Here is an 18920-nt window from a genome sequence, read left to right on the forward strand (position 1 = left end):
GACCATAGGCCTGATTAGAATGTGCAAAGATATTTTAAATGAATGACCTGTGTTTGTTTTGTCTTTCTTTTCTTGCAGTCATTCCCAACACAGCACTGCAACCCGTCAGCCTTCAGTGACTCTCCAACGGGCCATCTCCCTGGAAGGGTAAGATAATAATATAGAGTCTTCTTTTAAACCAAACTATGCACCCTCATCACTTTGAGCATAAATTCCTTTTTCTTTCCTTCCCCCACCCTCCTTCACCACTTTGCTCCCATTTTTTCCTTTCTGTTAGCAAATATTTCTAATGCTTTTGTTATACGCCAACCACTGAGCAAAGTACTGCAATAAGTCAAGTGAGAACTCTTGTTTTCCTTCAGCGGGATCATTACATATTAAGAGTGACAGAAATATAGATAGCTACCTGTATATGGCATAAGCATCACATGGGGCATACATATAAGGGATTAAGGAAGGATCCAGAAAGGATATTTGACTGAGAATGGGTAACAAAGAGGGAAGGGGAAACAGGTCTTCTCTGAAACCATCCTGACTTAACTCTCAAGCTAAGAACTGAAGCATCTGTGGATATCTGCCTAACAGACATTTAAAGGAAGGGTACTCGCTGCAGGAGAAAAAGCACATGAAAAACCATGAACACCAGTGAGGTGAGGTGGCCAAAGGCCACTGACGTGATTGAGTTCTGTGGCACTGGGTGTGCGAGGCAGAAGATGGGAGTGGCGATGTTGGCTGGCCAGGCTTACATATAGAGGACCGAGTGTTTTGCATTTCTCAATTCCCACATCGGGCAGAAGCTGAAGGGGCTAATATTTCCCTCCACTTGCTTTATACTCATGACTGGTTTAATTGAGAACCTTTAACTGGTTACTGTATAAAAATGAAATCATTTTATTTTTCCAATATCTGTTACCATCTATACTTTGTTCAATCCTATTTCCCAGGACAAGTAGGCTTCCTTAATGGCATTTTAATTCAAACCTCTAACTTCATTAGTTCTCTCCATTTTGAAATCTCGTGTTTTAGTCAAACCTCTGTCTCTCTTTCCAACATAATTATTAAGACTTGGGGTCCACCAAAGTGCTCTGGAGTGGATAGAGGAGTCATCTGCTCTCTTTCATACCACCCTCTAGACCTTTCTTTCTCTTAGATTACTTCTCTGGTAGTTACGGGGTTCAAAAAATAGAAAAATGGTATTTCTTATAAGTATAGCTCATTCACTTTGCTGTACAGTAGAAACTAACAACATTGTAAAACAACTATACTGCAATAAAAAAATTTTTTTAATAATATGTCATTTAATGTACAGCCCTCTGTCTCAAAAAAAAAAAATTATATAACTGTGTCTTGACTGCTAATGGGTACTTCAGCTCTCAGAGCTTTCTGAGATGCTACCCTCATTTGGCTCAAATAAAATTTTCCAAGTCTTTTTTAAAATATGAGAAATAGCTTTCTTACTGTTCTCCTGTGGCTATCTCCTTTCTGTTAGTGATCACTGGTGATGTAGCCTGGATGGGTGGAGAACCAAACATGCACCAATGCAAAGAAAACTGAGCAACCCCGCCCCCCCCACCAAGACATGGTCCCCTAGGACCTCAGTTACCTTCAGACTCCCTGGAAGCAGCGCACTGCAGCCTTCTGGCACATTCACCACTTTCCCCAAGCAGCGTCAGTCCCTCCTCAAAGCACTTGATCACTCTTTCCCATCTGTCCTCAGCAGCTGCAAATGCGAGGCTTGCAGACATGAGCAGCACCCATCTTTTCTACCCTTCAGGTGGAACTTACCTTGGGTTAGTCCTTGCCGCCTTTCTCCTTACCCAACTTTCTCCTCTTCTCCACGTCAGCAAAGTCCATAAGTGGACACAGACTTGGGAGGAAGATGTTGACCTTCCTTCCTGGAAAACCATAAATTTTAGAAACACGTTTTTATGGGGTGTCCTTTCTTGCCTCTAACAACAACTCCACTGAATCGCCCCAAACCCATAGGAACATGAGTGAAAGGAATGTGACTTCTATAAGACCAACTGCCCTCCCGTCAAAAAGATAGATACCTCCTCCTCCTCCTCTGTTTTTGATGGTAAAGAACATCAGACATTCTACCTCCTCTATTAAGAAGAAGAAAACAGATAGGAGGGGTGAGGAGTCACAATAGCGCAACAGGAGCATGTGGAGTTCACCTCTCTGCACAAGTACATGGGGAATGGGACAGTTCTCACAACACAGCATGTGCTAAACACTAGCAGAGGACCACAGACACTAAAAAGATAAAATCCCCATGCAACCAGGAAGGACAAAAGAAAGCAAAGAGGAAAGGGGAAGGGACCCGCACCCTTGTGGGGGAGCTGAAGGAGAGGTTCCTGAGTCTGGGGAACCACCCCCCTTCCTGGTGGGAAGATCAGCTGGGACAGAGGGGAGCTTCAGGGGCTCAGAGGAGAGCGCAGCAACCAGGCAGGACAGAGTAAGACCTGCATGGACGGTCTGTGTTAGCCCTGCGCCTCCCAGCCTGAGTCGTGTGTGCTGGTGTGGATGGAGGCTGGGTGCTGGAACCCGGGGTCAGGAAGGGGACTGTGATCAGCTGCAAAGAGACAGCCTGAAGGGACGGGTAAGGGGCTCCACAACCGCGCATGTTTGTGAAAGAAGTCCCGGCCGCCGTTTCCTATTTCCCCACGTGCCCGCCCCAACCTCCTTGGGTGCTCGGAGGGGCTCCGGCCTGAGCAGGCTGACGTGCCCGCCTGTGGTCCCAGCCCCACCCCTTTGTGCTCCAGCACAACCTCAAGAGCAGACCCTGGCGGAAGGCCCACATGCAGGGTGGAGCTGAAACCACAGCTGAGCCCCAGAGCCTGTGCAACTAAGGAGGGAGGGCAGAACTCTCTCTTCACAGCTGTGGGCTGTGGGGACCTGGGATCTATACCCATCCACCTCCCCACCACCCCGGCCGGCTTTGTAAACTCAGCCCCTGCCGAACACCTGAATGAGCAAGAGCTCCCACCACTGAGAGGAGTCTAGCTTTAGCAACTGTGGGCTTTGTGGGCACACACATATAGAGATTGGGCCCGGTCACAGTCTGAGCTGCCTCCATAGCTCCCAGGGCAGTCCTGCACAGTCACGGCAGTCCTGGAACCTGACTTCAGTGCGTGTAAGCTGGTAGCCTAGTGAATACAATGCCTGAGAGAAGCCGGTTGCTGCCATTCCTACGGTTCAGGCGGCGCTGAGAGCAGGTCCAGTAGCGGATTAGTGTATGAGCCCGCAGAGCAGGTGAAAAGTGACACAGCAGAGCACACGCACGGGTGAACCACCCTAGAGGAGGAAAGCTCAGCGACTTCTCTCCCAGCGGTTGTGCTCCAATCCCACCTGCCTCACACCGCAAATCAGAAACTCAGCTCAGAAACAGATCTCGGGTCCCTGCTCCAACCACTAGGGAGCAGACCCTGTTCTGACAAGGCAGAGACAACCTCAGAGCAAGGGAAGTCCCCGCTCAGTATCCAATGCAGGCCCAGGTCACCTCACCATCAGCCATACCTTCTATCAGGGTAATAACACCCAGCATACACGGAGGAAAGAGGTGGCAGACATCCATATTAAAACAGCCCTACCAGCAAAAATGGCTCAGATAGTAAAGAATCTGCCTGCAATGCAGGAGACCCAGGTTTGAGCCCTGAATCGGGAAGATCCCCTGGAGAAGGCAATGGCAACCCATTTCATTACTCTTGCCTGGAGAATCCCATGGACAGAGGAGCCCGGCAGGCTATGTAGTCCATGGGATCACAGGAGTCAGACACGACTGAGTGACTTAACACTTTGACTTCACCAGCAAAAAATATTAAGCCCATAGAAGTTACACAGGGGCATTCCCACATAAAAATAGCACCCCAAGACAGCCTGAGTCAGGCATTGGGAGGAAGAACCCCGGAGCATTTGGCTTTGACGGCAGGTGGGTCCTGAGTGTAGGCACACCACAGGGCTGAGAGAAGCAGAGACTCTCGGAGGGCACACACCAGGTTTCAAATGCACCGGGACCCAGCACAAAGCAATACCTCCATAGGAATACAAATAAACTCAAAGTGGTTTAAAGACCTAAATGTAAGACTGGATACTGTACAACTCCTAGAGGACGACATAGGCAGAACACTGACACAAATTGCAGCAATATCTTTTTTGATTCATCCCCTAGAATAATGAAAACAAAAATGAGTTAAAAGCTTTTGCACATCAAAGGGAAACCATCAACAAGACAAAAAGACAACCCACAGAATGGGAGAAAAGATTTGCAAATGATGTGACCAACAAGAGATTAATCTCCAAAATACATAAACAGCTCATGCACCTCAATATCAACAAACAACCCCATTAAAAAGTGGAGAGAAAATCTATTAATCAATAGCCATTTCTTCAAATGTACAGAGAGCCAAAAAGCCCATGAAAAAATGCTCAACATCACTAATTATTAGAGAAGTGCACATCAGCGCTACAATGAGGTATCACCTCACACTGGTCAGAATGGCCGTCGTCACAAAATCCACAAACAATGAATGCTGGAAGGAGTATGGAGAAAAGGGAACTCTCCTACACTTTTTGTGGGAAGGTAAATTGATACAACCATTACGGAGAACAGTATGGAGGGTCCTTAAAAAATTAACTGTAGGACTACCATATGATCCAGCAATCCCACCGCTGGGCATACATCCAGAGAAAACCATAATTTGAAAAGACACACGCACCTCAGTATACACTGCAGCACTATTTACAATAGCCAAGACAGATGAATGGATAAAGAAGATGTGGTCGCATATAACACACACACATACACACACACACAAACATATAATGGAATATAACTCAGCCATAAAAAAGAATGAAATAATGCCATTTGCAGCAAAATGGGTAGACCTAGAGATTATCATAATAAGTCAGAGGAATACAAATATCATATAATATCGCTTATATATGGAATCTAGTAAAAAATTATACAAATGAACTTATTTACAAAGCAGAAACTGACTCACACATCTAGAAATCAAACTTAGGTTTACCACAAGGGAAACATGGGAGGAAGTAATAAATTAGCAGATTGGGATTAACATGTACATACTGCTATGTATAAAATAGATAACTAATAAGGACCTACTGTATAGCACAGGGAAGTCCACCCAATATTCTGTAATAACCTATATGGGAAGAGAATCTGAAAAACAATATATACATAACTGTTTCACTTTACACCTAAAACCAGCACAACATTGTAAATTAACTATACTCCAATAATTAAAAAAAAAAAAAAAACAGAGATAGTAGTGGTTCACTAAATAGAAACTTAGCTCTGAAAGAACCAGGTAACTTTTCTCAATAATAAACTACTATATTCATTGTGACATTTGTTCTATTTCTTAAAAAAAAAAAAAAGTTTTCAATAAATACTTCATAGCATTTGGTTCTATAATAATATACAAGACGGTCTAGATCATGAATCCTCACCATTCTCTCAGTGTTTAAATCCAGGCTAAGGAATTCACAAGCTATGTGACAGCAAGTTACTTGGTTTCTTTGTGCCTCAGTTTCCTAATATGTAAAATAGAAATACCGATGATATTTCCTTATCGAGTTCTTTTAAGAATTAAAATTACATATATGTTTAATTTTTATATTAGTACTAGCATTGTATGTGTGTTTGCTATAGTAGTTGTTGCTGTTATTGTTATACATAAGGTAAATCAATAAGCCATGAGAGTTTCTCATCTATATCAAATAGTGGAGTGGGTTACCATTTCCTTCTCCATATATCAAATAAGGCTTTATTAAAAGTCAGTCACTGGTATCTTTGCTATATTCTGGGGAGGCATATTTCTATATACATAATAATCATTTGTGGAAGCAATTCAAACCACTCTTTGAGCTTGCCTCGTTGCTGAGTTAATATATATTAAAAGTACCTTGATTACCAAGATTGTATTTATATGCTTATTAAACAAGGAAAGAACAACCTAAGCTTTTTCTACTTATCAGCTTCTTCTCAGCTCCAAGAGAATAATTTAGGACCAGAATAAGAAATGCTGTTACATTACTGGGATATACATATCTCTTAAAAAGTTAAAGCAAAGGGACTACGTAAACACACGAGAGGAACTAGCCTTTGCAGTCTGTGAGTATTCTCCAGTTGGACGTGAGAACATCCATCAGTCAGAACGTGCAGTGCAAGTTGATGCAGGCTTATGATTGTATCCTCCATACTTCTCTCCTTCTAGAAAGTACCATACTTTAGAAAAACACTCCCACAAAACTCAGTTGGTTGTTGCATCCTCCAGAGAACTATGATTGGTTTTGAATTCTACAGGTTAAATTGGATATGTGGAAAGGACCAAGGAAAGACATCCAGAGTTAACAAAGGGATGGGACAGCATTTTATCAAGCAAACACTGACGGGATTAGGATTCTTTGGTTTGAAGAAGAAAGCTTCATCATGTGCTTAATGAGATCATATTCAAAATGTGTAATTTATTGGGAGTAAAAACAGTATAAATCCATTGTATTTCTTCAAGGGAAAAGAAACTAACATTCACTGAGTGCTTATTAGGTACCAGGCTATCTATCCATCCATCCTTCCAGCCATCTACCTAACTTATCTGATTTTATTTCCATAATAATCTTATGAAACAGGCATCTTTTTTCCTAAAAAAATGATCCTCAGAGACATTAAGTAATTTTCCCAAAGACCCTTACATAGAATATAGCAAGCCTAGATTTGAAATCTAATTGGCTTCACTGTACAACTCCATTTCCTATAATGTGGCATGAAAAAGGCTTTATTGAGTTGGAAATCAGTGGTCACGCCATTTATAAGCTACATTCAGACTAAGCTGGACATAGTGAAGAATTTCCTAGGATAAAAAATGATAAAGAAGTAGAACTGACTCTAAGCCTAAGAGTCTAAGTAGAATGAATAGCCCATCACCTGGCATGGCACTGGAGGCCACGTGCAGGCTGAAGTGTTAATTGTGGTAGAGGCGAGGGTGTTGGGGCTGAGCTTACCACTGGCCTCCACCTCCCCCTCCTAGTTCCTTAAACAGACCTCCTTCAGCAGCACGCAGGGTGGCTGGGCTGTCGTTCCAGGGATTAGTCCTTACACAGAGAAGCCTTCCCTCAAGCTATGCTGAACAATGGCATTTCCTGCTAGAGCTGTTTCCAAACCTTTTCCTTCTTTCTTCTTGTTCACAAAAGCTTATTAGCAGCTGCCAATCAGCATTCTTTAGCATTTGGCACTGTTTTCCACTTGAGTGAAATGACCTCTGTGATAAATGCAATCGCTAACACTAATCCTCCGTCAAGATGAAGCCAAAAAATGTGCAGGCCTTACCCTGACGTCGGAACAGAGTGACCCCATTTCTCAAAAACAGGAAATGGTATCCTCGACTAGGTCCCATTGTTTTAACTGGTATAGAGTAGTTTGTTTTACCTAGTTAATAATCCACCATGAAGAATATTCTGTTCTCTGCAATCATGGAAAAAAACTGACTCTGTAATCAAAGAAGTAGTTTTTGAATCCTGACCTTTCTGCCATCTACTGTTAATCTTAAACAGAACACATCCCATCTATAAGCATGAACTTCCTATTCAGCCAAAGGGAGACAAGCATAGGACTCACCACCTTTCTGTAATAAGTACTAGCTGGGGCTTCCCAGGTGGCTCAATGGTTAAGAACCCACCTGCAATGCAGAAGACTTAAGTTCTTCCCCTGAGTCAAGAAGATCCCCTGGAGAAGCAAATGGCAACCCACTCCGGTATTCTTGCTGGAGAATTCCATGTAAAGAGGAACCTGGCAGGCTACAGTCCATGGGGTCACAAAGAGTCAGGCACAACTGAACAGCTAAACAACAGCCAAGTACTAGTTGAATATACGCTTCGTCCAAGTGTTCTGAGAAAACAAAACTCATTTTTAAAGCCTGGGTTAGTTTGAAGACCTATATTGAACGCTTATTATTAAATACATATATATATGTCCCTATGTATGTAAAACATTTCTTGATACAAAATATTTGAGACAGAATTAACCTTGCATTGCTGGAATATTTAGAAGGCAACACCTTAGTAATTCTCTCCAAAGCCCAGAACGCTACAGTTTATGCTATATGTGCCCTGCTGACCATCAAATACATAGATAATGTGGCATAAAGTCATTGTCACTGTACACCCAGTAGGAGAGGTATTTTACATTTTGTGTAGGTCATTGGGCCTTTAGCAGTTTTCCCATTAAGGTGTAATACTGCTGAAAGTAGGTAATCAGCTGAAATTGGAAATTTCATTATTTGAAAACTCTCCTTCCTGATGCCTTCATGAAAAAAGCAACTACATAGGATATTTATAAAAATGAATGTACTTTAAAAGGCCATATGTTTATGTATTTTTCACCTAAGTTGCTACTACTTGACATAAGATAAGTGGAAATATTTCAGATTCCCAGTTAATTTGATCCATAGAGACAACAGAACTATCTCATTGAGCCTCTTCATAGAGTTACTGCGGTTTCTTAAACTGATATCTGAATCATCTATAGCTATGCCAGACATAACGAGGCAGAATAACATCCCCATTAACAGTATGAGTGCCTTGCTTCGGGTTCAAGTTGACAGACGCAGCCCACATCTTAATCTCCTCTTCCTCCTGAGACCCCATTAAAAAGAAGCTAATGGAATAACAAAACAGGGCGAGAGGACAGTCTCATAACTATAAAGGAAATGAGAGGGGGCATCAAAGGCCAGAAGATTTCAGCACACTTCTGCATGACAGAAAGCAGATGGAAGGGGAGAGATGGAAGAGGCAGAGAGAGGCAGCCCTGCCTTAGATCAGCTCCAGAAGAAGGGCACGTGCTGTGGCTCCAGGGCACCTCGCCCGTGGCAGTCTATGTGACTGCCGTCTCCTGGCGATGTGTTTCCAGGGCTGCCTCCCACAGCACAGCCCTCCACGGTGAAGCTGCCTTGTAGAGAGGAGCCCAGAGTGCAGAGAGGAGCGGATCTGCCTAACAGAGCCCAGGAAACCCGGAGCCTGCAGAATAGTGACAGCAGATGGCACTGAGAGCAGAGCCTGAGAATAGGATGATGTGACAAGATGTCCCCACGCAGCAGGCACAGCCCTGCATGCAGAGCAGCTGCCAGGCAAGTCCACACCACCAGTCGGGAAATGAACTCTCTGCTCTAAAGAAACAGGAGGACTCTCCTGAGGAACAGCCCCCACACCAAAGCCCTGCTCTACGTGCTAGTTGGGGCTTCCCAGGGGGCTCGGTGGTAAAGAATCCTTCAGCCAATGCAGGAGCCGCGGGTTCCATCCCTGGGGCAGGAAGATCCTCTGGGGAAGGAATCGTCAGCCTACTCCAGTATTCTTGCCTGGAAAATCCCATGCAGAGAGGAGACTAGCGGGCTATAATCCCTGGGTTTGCAAAGAGTTGGACACAACTGAGTGACTGATGGTGTGTGTGTGCACTCACACACACGTGCTAATTAGGGAGCAAGTTTCAGGTTTGCCCCTCTAACCTGAAGTTTTTTGGTAAAAAAGCTTTGCCCTTATGTGCAACACTCTCCAAAGCCTTTCTACCACTTTGTTCTTAAATGTGGACAGACAGCCACGGGTTACCAAATATTTTAACAAACCTACCAAGGGACAGAAACAGGATTAAAACACACATAACAAAGACCATCCCAGAGATAACTCTGGAACAAAACAGAAGTTAGTGAAATGAAGTTGACCCTTGAACAATGTGAATTCAAACTGTGCAGGTCCACTTATATGTGGATATTTTTCAATAAAAATGCTCTAGTACTGTACTACCTACAGGTGGTTGGATTCAAAGATGTGGGGTAAATTCAGATATGGAGGGCTAACCATAAATTACACTCAGATTCACTCCCACCCTTTGCTCAAGGGTCAGCTGCTCCAATATAAGCATATGTTTAGCAATAGGGAGATAGCCACTAGAGTTAAAACTGAAATGGTAAAAAGCTATTGCCTCTGGGAAGCCAGGTAGGTTTCTCAGGAGAGGTAACACAAATTGCGTTTTGACGAATGTGTTTGGAACTAGACAGGGGTTAAAAAGAAAAGAACTGCTGAGTCACTTCAGTCGTGTCCGACCCTCAGCGACCCCATGGACGGCAGCCCACCAGGCTCGTCCGTCCATGGGATTTTTCAGGCAAGAGTACTGGAGTGGGGTGCCATTGCCTTCTCCGCAAAATCATGTGCAAAAAATCCTGGAAGTATTTTCCTAATACTGCAAAGATTTCCTGCTGCTGCTGCTGCTTAGTCACTTCAGTCGTATCCAACTCTGTGTGACCCCATAGACGTCAGCCCACAAGGCTCTCCTGCCCCTGGGATTCTCCAGGCAAGAACACTGGAGTGGGTTGCCAGTTCCTTCTCCAATGCATGACAGTGAAAAAGTGAAAGTGAAGTCTCTCAGTCGTGTCCAACTCTTAGCAACCCCATGGACTGCAGCCTACCAGGCTCCTTCATCCATGGGATTTTCCAGGCAAGAGTACTGGAGTGGGGTGCCATTGCCTCCTCCTAATCTTCAACTATTCAAATACTTCCTTTTGTCCAGTAGAGGGAATACACTATTTTATCTTACCTTAAAAAATCATTTTAGCAACAATACAGAGGCAGAATTTTCTAGAAACTAGCATTTTCACATCAATAAAATAGCTGCCCTGAAAAGTGTTGACCACCCTCTATGAATCGAAGGAATCCATATGGAGTGGATGGTCTAACTGACCCCAACCAAAAAATTTCTCCCAAATCCATCAGTAAGCCCAAGGAGAACCAGCAAGTGGTCTTGCCTGTAAACAAATGCATCTAGGGGAACCCATCATCTCGGGTTAGCTGGTCTGTGGAGCTATCGCTGTCGTTCTTGCTCAGTGGAACAGGCCTGTCTATGTAGGGATAACCATGCACCTCTATTTGGCACAAGAGTGTCCCTCTCCACACTCTTAAGACCACGACAGGCTCTTGAGACTATGCGTTGGTGGGGCCAGGGAGCCTCTGTTGTTCCCACATTAGGCCTGAACAGTTGGCCTTTCCAGGGAACACTCTGTGAACAGGACCTCGACTGGAATCATTTGCCCTTTTGTTCTCTAGCCAGCTTCTTTTGCCTTAATGGGAGACGCTCTTTTACAACTAGCATACTTCAATTTCCCAAAATAGTGCTGATTTAAAGTAGTCAGTCTTCTTAGTCTAAGTGCCTAGATATTTACTTACAAAATATACAGTCACTGTGAATCAGGAGACCTGGGTTCTAGGTTCAACTCTGCCACCTCCATGTGATTTACAAAGTGATGAGGTTGAGTTGAAGAAACAAAGTCCTAGATTCTTTTGCACTCTATCAGTTCAGTTGCTCAGTCATCTCCGACTCTGTGACCCCATGAATTGCAGCACGCCAGGCCTCCCTGTCCATCACCAGCTCCCGGAGTTCACTCAGACTCACGTCCATCGAGTCAGTGATGCCATCCAGCCATCTCATCCTCTGTCGTCCCCTTCTCCTCCTGCCCCCAATCCCTCCTAGCATCAGAGTCTTTTCCAATGAGTCAACTCTTCGCATGAGGTGGCCAAAGTACTGGAGTTTCAGCTTTAGCATCATTCCTTCCAAAGAAATCCCAGGGCTGATCTCCTTCAGAATGGACTGGTTGGATCTCCTTGCAGTCCAAGGGACTCTCGAGTCTTCTCCAACACCACAGTTCAAAAGCATCGATTCTTCGGCACTTAGCCTTCTTCACAGCCCAACTCTCACATCCATACATGACCACTGGAAAAACCATAGCCTTGACTAGACAGACCTTTGTTGGCAAAGTAATGTCTCTGTTTTTCAATATGCTATCTAGGTTGGTCATAACTTGCCTTCCAAGGAGTAAGTGTCTTTTAATTTCATGGCTGCAGTCACCATCTGCAGTGATTTTGGAGCCCCCAAAAATAAAGTCTGATACTGTTTCCACTGTTTCCCCATCTATTTCCCATGAAGTGATGGGACCGGATGCCATGATCTTCGTTTTCTGAATGTTGAGTTTTAAGCCAACTTTTTCACTCTCCTCTTTCACCTTCACCAAGAGGCTTTTTAGTTCCTCTTCACTTTCTGCCATAAGGGTGGTGTCATCTGCATATCTGAAGTTATTGATATTTCTCCCGGAAATCTTGATTCCAGCTTGTGCTTCTTCCAGCCCAGCGTTTCTCATGATGTACTCTGCATAGAAGTTAAATAAGCAGGGTGACAGTATACAGCCTTGACGTACTCCTTTTCCTATTTGGAACCAGTCTGTTGTTCCATGCCCAGTTCTAACTGTTGCTTCTTGACCTGCATATAAATTTCTCAAGAGGCAGGTCAGGTGGTCTGGTATTCTCATCTCTTTCAGAATTTTCCACAGTTTATTGTGATCCACACAGTCAATGGCTTTGAGATAATCAATAAAGCAGAAATAGATGTTTTTCTGGAACTCTCTTGCTTTTTCCATGATCCAGTGGATATTGGCAATTTGATCTCTGGTTCCTCTGCCTTTTCTAAAACCAGCTTGAACATCTGGAAGTTCATGGTTCACGTATTGCTGAAGCCTGGCTTGGAGAATTTTGAGCATTACTTTACTAGCGTGTGAGATGAGTGCAATTGTGCGGTAGTTTGAGCATTCTTTGGCATTGCCTTTCTTTGGGATTGGAATGAAAACTGACCTTTTCCAGTCCTGTGGCCACTGCTGAGTTTTCCAAATTTGCTGGCATATTGAGTGCAGCACTTTCACAGCATCATCTTTCAGGATTTGAAATAGCTCAACTGGAATTCCATCACCTCCACTAGCTTTGTTCGTAGTGATGCTTTCTAAGGCCCACTTGACTTCACATTCCAGGATGTCTGGCTCTAGGTGAGTGATCACACCATCGTGATAACATTGTATAATTTCATAAATTTTAAAGGATATAAAATTTTGGTTTCTGGTATTACTCTGTCAGTCCAGTGGTTAAGACTCCACACTCCCAAATGCAAGGAGCACAGGTTTGATCCCCATCAGGGAACTAAGATCCCCGTCAGGGAACTAAGATCCCACATGTAACACAGTATAGCCAAGAAAGTTAATAAATGAAAGTGTGGCTTCTGGACTTGTAGAACTGTTTCCAGATGTGGAATCTTAGGGGCCAATGGGCTGTAAACAACTGGCCCTCAGGAGAAGCTGGCTTGAGTTATCCCTACTCACTCGCTCACAGAGCAGCCATCTTTGATGATTCTCACCAGCGTGGATGGTCAGCTTCTGCCAGCACATCTCTGCACCTTGTCCCTCAACAGCAGTGCTACATGGTGCTTCCCAGAGTAACTAAGGGGGCCCGATGTGCTGAGAAATATACTGAATATATTGCAAATCTGAAAGAGCAACTTTATTCAGGTTGTATAGTTTTGGGGCTCTGTGGGTAAAAATCTTCCTTTACCACAGAAATGTAAATGACCTCGCCAAAACAGAGGGCAGGTTGGGTTACTGAAGAGGATTTCTGTATATTTTTAAAATGTATTAAAACAATATATTTATATATGGTTGTTACCCTCTTTATTTTGCCCTCTGCCGACTGAAGAATTTATTTAGGGAGAATACAGGAAAATTAAGGAGACAAAGAGCTAGCTGATGTTTACAAATGCTTGAAAGAAATCAAATCCTACCCCTCCCACCAAAAGAAAACTAAACTTCTGATTTACAGTCCAATACAGACAGACCAGCTTCTTGGGTAAGATTCCGGGTCTTACTTTTACCACCAGGTAATCTGCATAGAAAGACTAAGAATGCTTATCTTATGGTGCCCTCCTTCCATCCCGTAAGGGGAGAGGGACTTTCAGAGCTTGAATCTCAGAATCAGGGCAGATGACCCCAGATCATCTCTGTCTCCCCCAGTTATCATCACGTGGTTTCATTTCTCCTCTTGTCCCTGCAGTTTCCACCTCTACTCCTAGTGAAGCTGTCAGCTCATTTTTCTTAGCCCAGTTTCTACTGGCCTATTGCTTTTTTTTTGCCATTTCTTTACTCCATATGACATCCTTTCCTAGGCCTTACAGTCTTTCTTCCTTACATCTGTAAAGCTGAAAATGTAAAAGGTGTCATCACAACAAACTTTAAGGATTGCCAAAAATTTATCAGTGCTAAAAAAGTGCTGAGGTTACAGAGAACTGGAAAATATTTAAGAGCTACCAATTCATAGGCTTCTGTTTGTAATTCTTTCACAGGACTTGGATTTCTATCGCCATCTGCTGTTGAAATAACAACTGTCATTTTTGGTTTTTTGGTTTTTGATTTTTAATTGTCCAATGCCTTGTATAGGACAGCCAGAAGTTTCCAAATTTGGAATTTCAAGTAAAATATCAAAATATATTTTAGAAGATGACATTGAGAATCTATACTTACATTTTTCCAGGTAAAGACTTTTATTTAAGGGCTTCCCTGGTGGCGCAGAGGTTAAAGCGTCAGCCTGCAATGTGGGAGACCTGGGTTTGATCCCTGGGGTGGGAAGATCCCCTGGAGAAGGAAATTGCAACCCACTCCAGTATTCTTGCCTGGAGAATCCCATGGACGGTGGAGCTTTGTGGGCTACAGTCCACAGGTGGCAGAGAGTCAGACACAACTGAGCAACTTCACTTTCACTTTCACTTTCCTGTTCCCCAGGATTCTCCAGGCAAGAACACTGGAGTGGGTTGCCATTGCCTTCTCCAATGCATGAAAGTGAAAAGTGAAAGTGAAGTCGCTCAGTCATGTCCGACTCCTAGCGACCCCATGGACTGCAACCTACCCAGCTCCTCCGTCCATGGGATTTTCCAGGCAAGAGTACCGGAGTCAGGTGCCATCACCTTCTCTGCTTAAAACCGAGGAAAGATGTAAAAACAGAGGAGTGTAGGCATCATGAAAGCAGGCAATTCAAAGACATAGACAGTAAAGTTCAAAAAGGATATTTTCTATATTCAAATGCTAAAAATATAGCATGAACTACTACATATTTAACAGAAGGCAATGGCACCCCACTCCAGTACCCCACATTTCTAAGTCAACACCTCACTTGCTTCCCTGATAGCTCAACTGGTAAAAATCTGCCTGCAATGCAGGAGACCTGGCTTCGATCCCTGGGTCGGCAAGATCCCCCCCAAGAAGGGAATGGCATCCCACTCCAGTATTTTTGCCTGGAGAATTCCATGGACAGAGGAGCCTGGCGGGTACAGTCCATGGGGTCACAGAGAGTTCGACACGACTGGGTGACACACACACCCCCCCCCTCCTGCCTCCTCAGAATCCCATGTGTTTTGTCATTACGAATTGGCCAATTTGGAGGCGTAAGCAAGACACTGAAATTCAGTGTGGAGCTCAACATGACTCCTGGGGTTTTGAAAGTTGTTATTTAGTCATTGTCAGAATCTAGTTACAGAACAAAAGTAGAATGACCACCTACGGTGATTTCACTGAAACTGCAACATGCTGAGTTAGAAGAGACAGAGGAATCATTTTTCCCCGTTGTTGGCATCTGTTTTACCTTAAAGAAGTAGGGAGAAACCTTGAAGTCACAGAGCAGGAGTTGGGCTCTGAAGAGTTTCTGGGCTACCCCGGTCAGGGGTCTTGCACACGGAGGCTGCTCAGTGCCAAGCGGCTGGGACTTATCTTAGAGAGATGCCACAGAACCCACTACGGAGTTTGGTTTTGGGGTTTTCTATAAATAGTCCTTCTTTCTGTGTGCCCAGTTCAATGCCAACATGATGACTTACCCCTGCATACATTCCTTGGAAAGCTTTTCATTTTTAAACAAATTGGTTTAATAAAGGACTTACACTGTGAAGAAACTTCCTCCTCATTATTGTATAATTAAACATATTTGAAACAGTGTGCTGCAGAATAGTCAACTAGAAAATTGCTCCTCTTAATCAATACTCATTATAATTAATGCTGATAATAATATGATCACCCATGACATTGACTGAGATGGCATTGAAAAGCTAATTAATACACTGAATGAAGCAAGGAGGGATAAAGAGAGCATCCAGTTGTTAGACCAGTAAAAAATGAATACAGGAAACATGATTCCACAACAGGATCTAGCTGCCCAAGCTGTCAGGAAGCTTTATCAATCACAAACCTCCTAACTGTTGTTCTAGTACCAGTCTGCTTTTTATATTTGCACCATTATCTCTCTATGAAAACTGTCCGTTTTTTTAGCGTCTTTCTAGTATTAAGGCTGCGTTTGCTGATTTGAGTCTGTTTATGACCAATCAATAAATTTAATTGGAATTATAATGGGGAGCCAAGAGATGGAGCCTGCCCTCCGTCTGGTAGGAAGAAGTGGACATGAATCATACAGATAAATGTTAAGTCCACACCTGGGCCAGGTGCCATAAAAATGTGGCCTGTGATGCTCTGAGTGTCTGGAATAGGGGATCTGACCTCCTCCGGAAGGTCAAGGCGTCCTTGGAAGTCTCTGAACGAGGACGCATTAACTGGGCAAAGGGAGGAAAGGGCCATCACCGACAGCTGCACAATGATTACAAATGTGTCTGAGTGTATTTCTGAGATGAGCACAGACTAGAACAACGTGAATTCAGTAGAGCTTGCCATTTAGAAATTTATAATAAGGAGGCTGACTCACGGGTGGCTGTCTCCTCCGGAGAGACCATTTGATGGAGATTTCCAGTGCTTATCAGTAATGTGTGATCTCAGCATAGATGCAGGTCTCTAAATCCCATCTCTGCACAGTTGCGCTCTTCCAGCGTGCTTTTGTTTGTCTGTCTGACATTATTTGTTTGCATGTTTATCTGCCTACCGGCCGGAACTTTGAGACCCTTCCTCACTGCTGTTGCAGCCACCTGCTGCTCTCCTCCTCTCCAGCCCTCCCCTGGCCCCTTTTCTTTTTCCCCGTCCCCTTCCTTTTCCTATAAACTTTCTCCTCCTCCTCCTCCTCCTCTTTTACTTTTTATTCTCTGTCCATTTCTTTGTCTTTCTCTCCTCTTTCGGCTGTTCGTCCTGAAGGTAGGCTTATGTTTGTACAGTGCAGTGCAGTTCGCAAAGGTATCTCAAGGACATCATTCCCTTTGGCCCCAGGAACAATTTTATTTAAGGGAGGCTGAGTAAGAATCATTGATCTTGTTTATAGATGTGTCAGAAGGTAAATGGCTTTTTCAAATTTGTGTATCTGGAAAGGGAAGAGCCTTGACTGTAACACAGATACCTCCCAGCCCCCACACTCTCACCACCAGACCACCTTATCTCAACAGAAATGTTTAAGACATCCTGACACATCTTTTAGGCTCATCTTTTAGGGTCCTTCTCTGTCCTGTTATTCACAAAGATGAGTCTAATCCTAAGTCATGGTCGGGGCGAGGGGTGATGGTTATGGTTATTCATCCATCACATAAGTGTAAACAGCTTCAATCTCATCTGATGAATATTCTCTGGACATTGCATTTGACCTTGACCTGAACCACCTATAAAGAATGGTTTTCATTGTATTTTTTTCCTTGCCTGCCTATGACCTGGGAGGTGGCATGGCTCTGAAGAGCAGGAAAGGAAGAAGATTGCTTTGAGGATCATTTATCTGCCTTCATTAGATTACTCATCTTGAGACATCCATCTTTATGTATCCAAACTGAATCTGATGTCTCTGCATGTATTGTTATTCCCTCGGAGACCCTCCAATTTCATTAGGATTTCTGTTTACTTCCTTCTCCTGGCCAATTATAAAAGAGGTTAAAGAAAGAGCACATTCATACCCTATGCCATAAGCCAGATGCCCCTCTATTACCAGAAAAACAGTCAGTAGTCTTTCTCCTTTATTTAATCTCTCTGCTGATTTCCAGTCCTGGTAGATATTTACGCCACTGAAGTATGCTTTTAAGCTGTAGATCAGCAACCTTTGACTGATCGATCAAGTCGGTAAAGGTTTCTGCTTGTTACATGGAACAATCAGACTGCTCAAGAAGACTTATATAGGAGACAAGCAGCATCCATCCATTCATTCAGGCAATGATTTGACTGATGAATCTCTCATTCATTCTTTCCTTCAACTGTTTTCTGAATACCTAGTACATGCCAAACACTCTAGTGAGACACTTGAGAAAATCAAGAAGAAAATGGCCCATTTCCTGCCCTTGAAGAGCACACAGTCTAGTGGGAGTGACAGAATGTTGAAAACTGCAATAATTCACCGAGCTTGCCTCGAGGCAATTTCAGGACAAAAGAGAAAGCAGTTGACTTGGGGAAAACCAGCAGCGCTGTTCTGATGTGCGTTCCTGACTCAGTGGACAGGAGTTGGAGCAAATTCCGGGAGATGGTGAAGGACGAGGAAGCCTGGATGCTGCAGTCATTGGGGTCACAAAGAGTTGGACATGACTTAGCAATTGAACAACAACCAAACTCAAAGAGAAAAGAGCACCCTCTTTAGACTGAGGAATTTTCATGCTCACATGGGCTGGTATCAAGAGTTGGGAATTTTCCCCTCCCCCGATCTATAAAAGCTGCACGGAAGTATAGAAGACAGTCATGTTTTTCACAGCCTATTCAGTCCTGCAGTAGAGACTGTCCCTGTGGTCGAGCATTAATTATGCACCTTAATGGGAAAACTGCATTTCATTATCAATGTTGCATGATAGTAAAATGTGCCAAGGTCTCTCCCCTGATAGTGCTTTTTCTGCACCTCTGAGATACTTGCCCATCCTCAAGTCCCTCTCCTCGGTCTAGCAGTCTGGAATAATTTAAAGAATACAGCCTTTTGATTTAACTCAACCTTCATTTAAAACCTGGCTCTTACTAGCTGCATCACCTTGAGCTGTGACTGAAACTTCTGTCTCTTTATAGAGAAGTGTTTCATATCTACTTCATAAGGTTGTTTTGAGAGTTTATTTTTTTAAATATGTAAATATCCTAGCACAGGAGGTTTTAGTAGGAATTAGCTCTCTCTCC

General features: G+C 43.6%; 1 protein-coding gene across 15 annotated transcripts in view; it reads left to right on the plus strand.

Moving 5' to 3' along the window:
• Positions 1–18920, plus strand: part of DLG2 (discs large MAGUK scaffold protein 2) — a 2323126-nt gene that overhangs the window by 1846490 nt on the left and 457716 nt on the right. For all 15 annotated transcript variants that reach the window (XM_059883216.1, XM_059883213.1, XM_059883215.1 and 12 more), the window contains one exon: positions 79–147. In XM_059883216.1, coding sequence (XP_059739199.1) covers positions 79–147 — 69 coding nt within the window. The remainder of the gene's footprint in view (positions 1–78; positions 148–18920) is intronic.

This window comes from Bos taurus, chromosome 29 (assembly GCF_002263795.3).
Source record: "Bos taurus isolate L1 Dominette 01449 registration number 42190680 breed Hereford chromosome 29, ARS-UCD2.0, whole genome shotgun sequence".
Classification (NCBI taxonomy): domain Eukaryota; kingdom Metazoa; phylum Chordata; class Mammalia; order Artiodactyla; family Bovidae; genus Bos; species Bos taurus.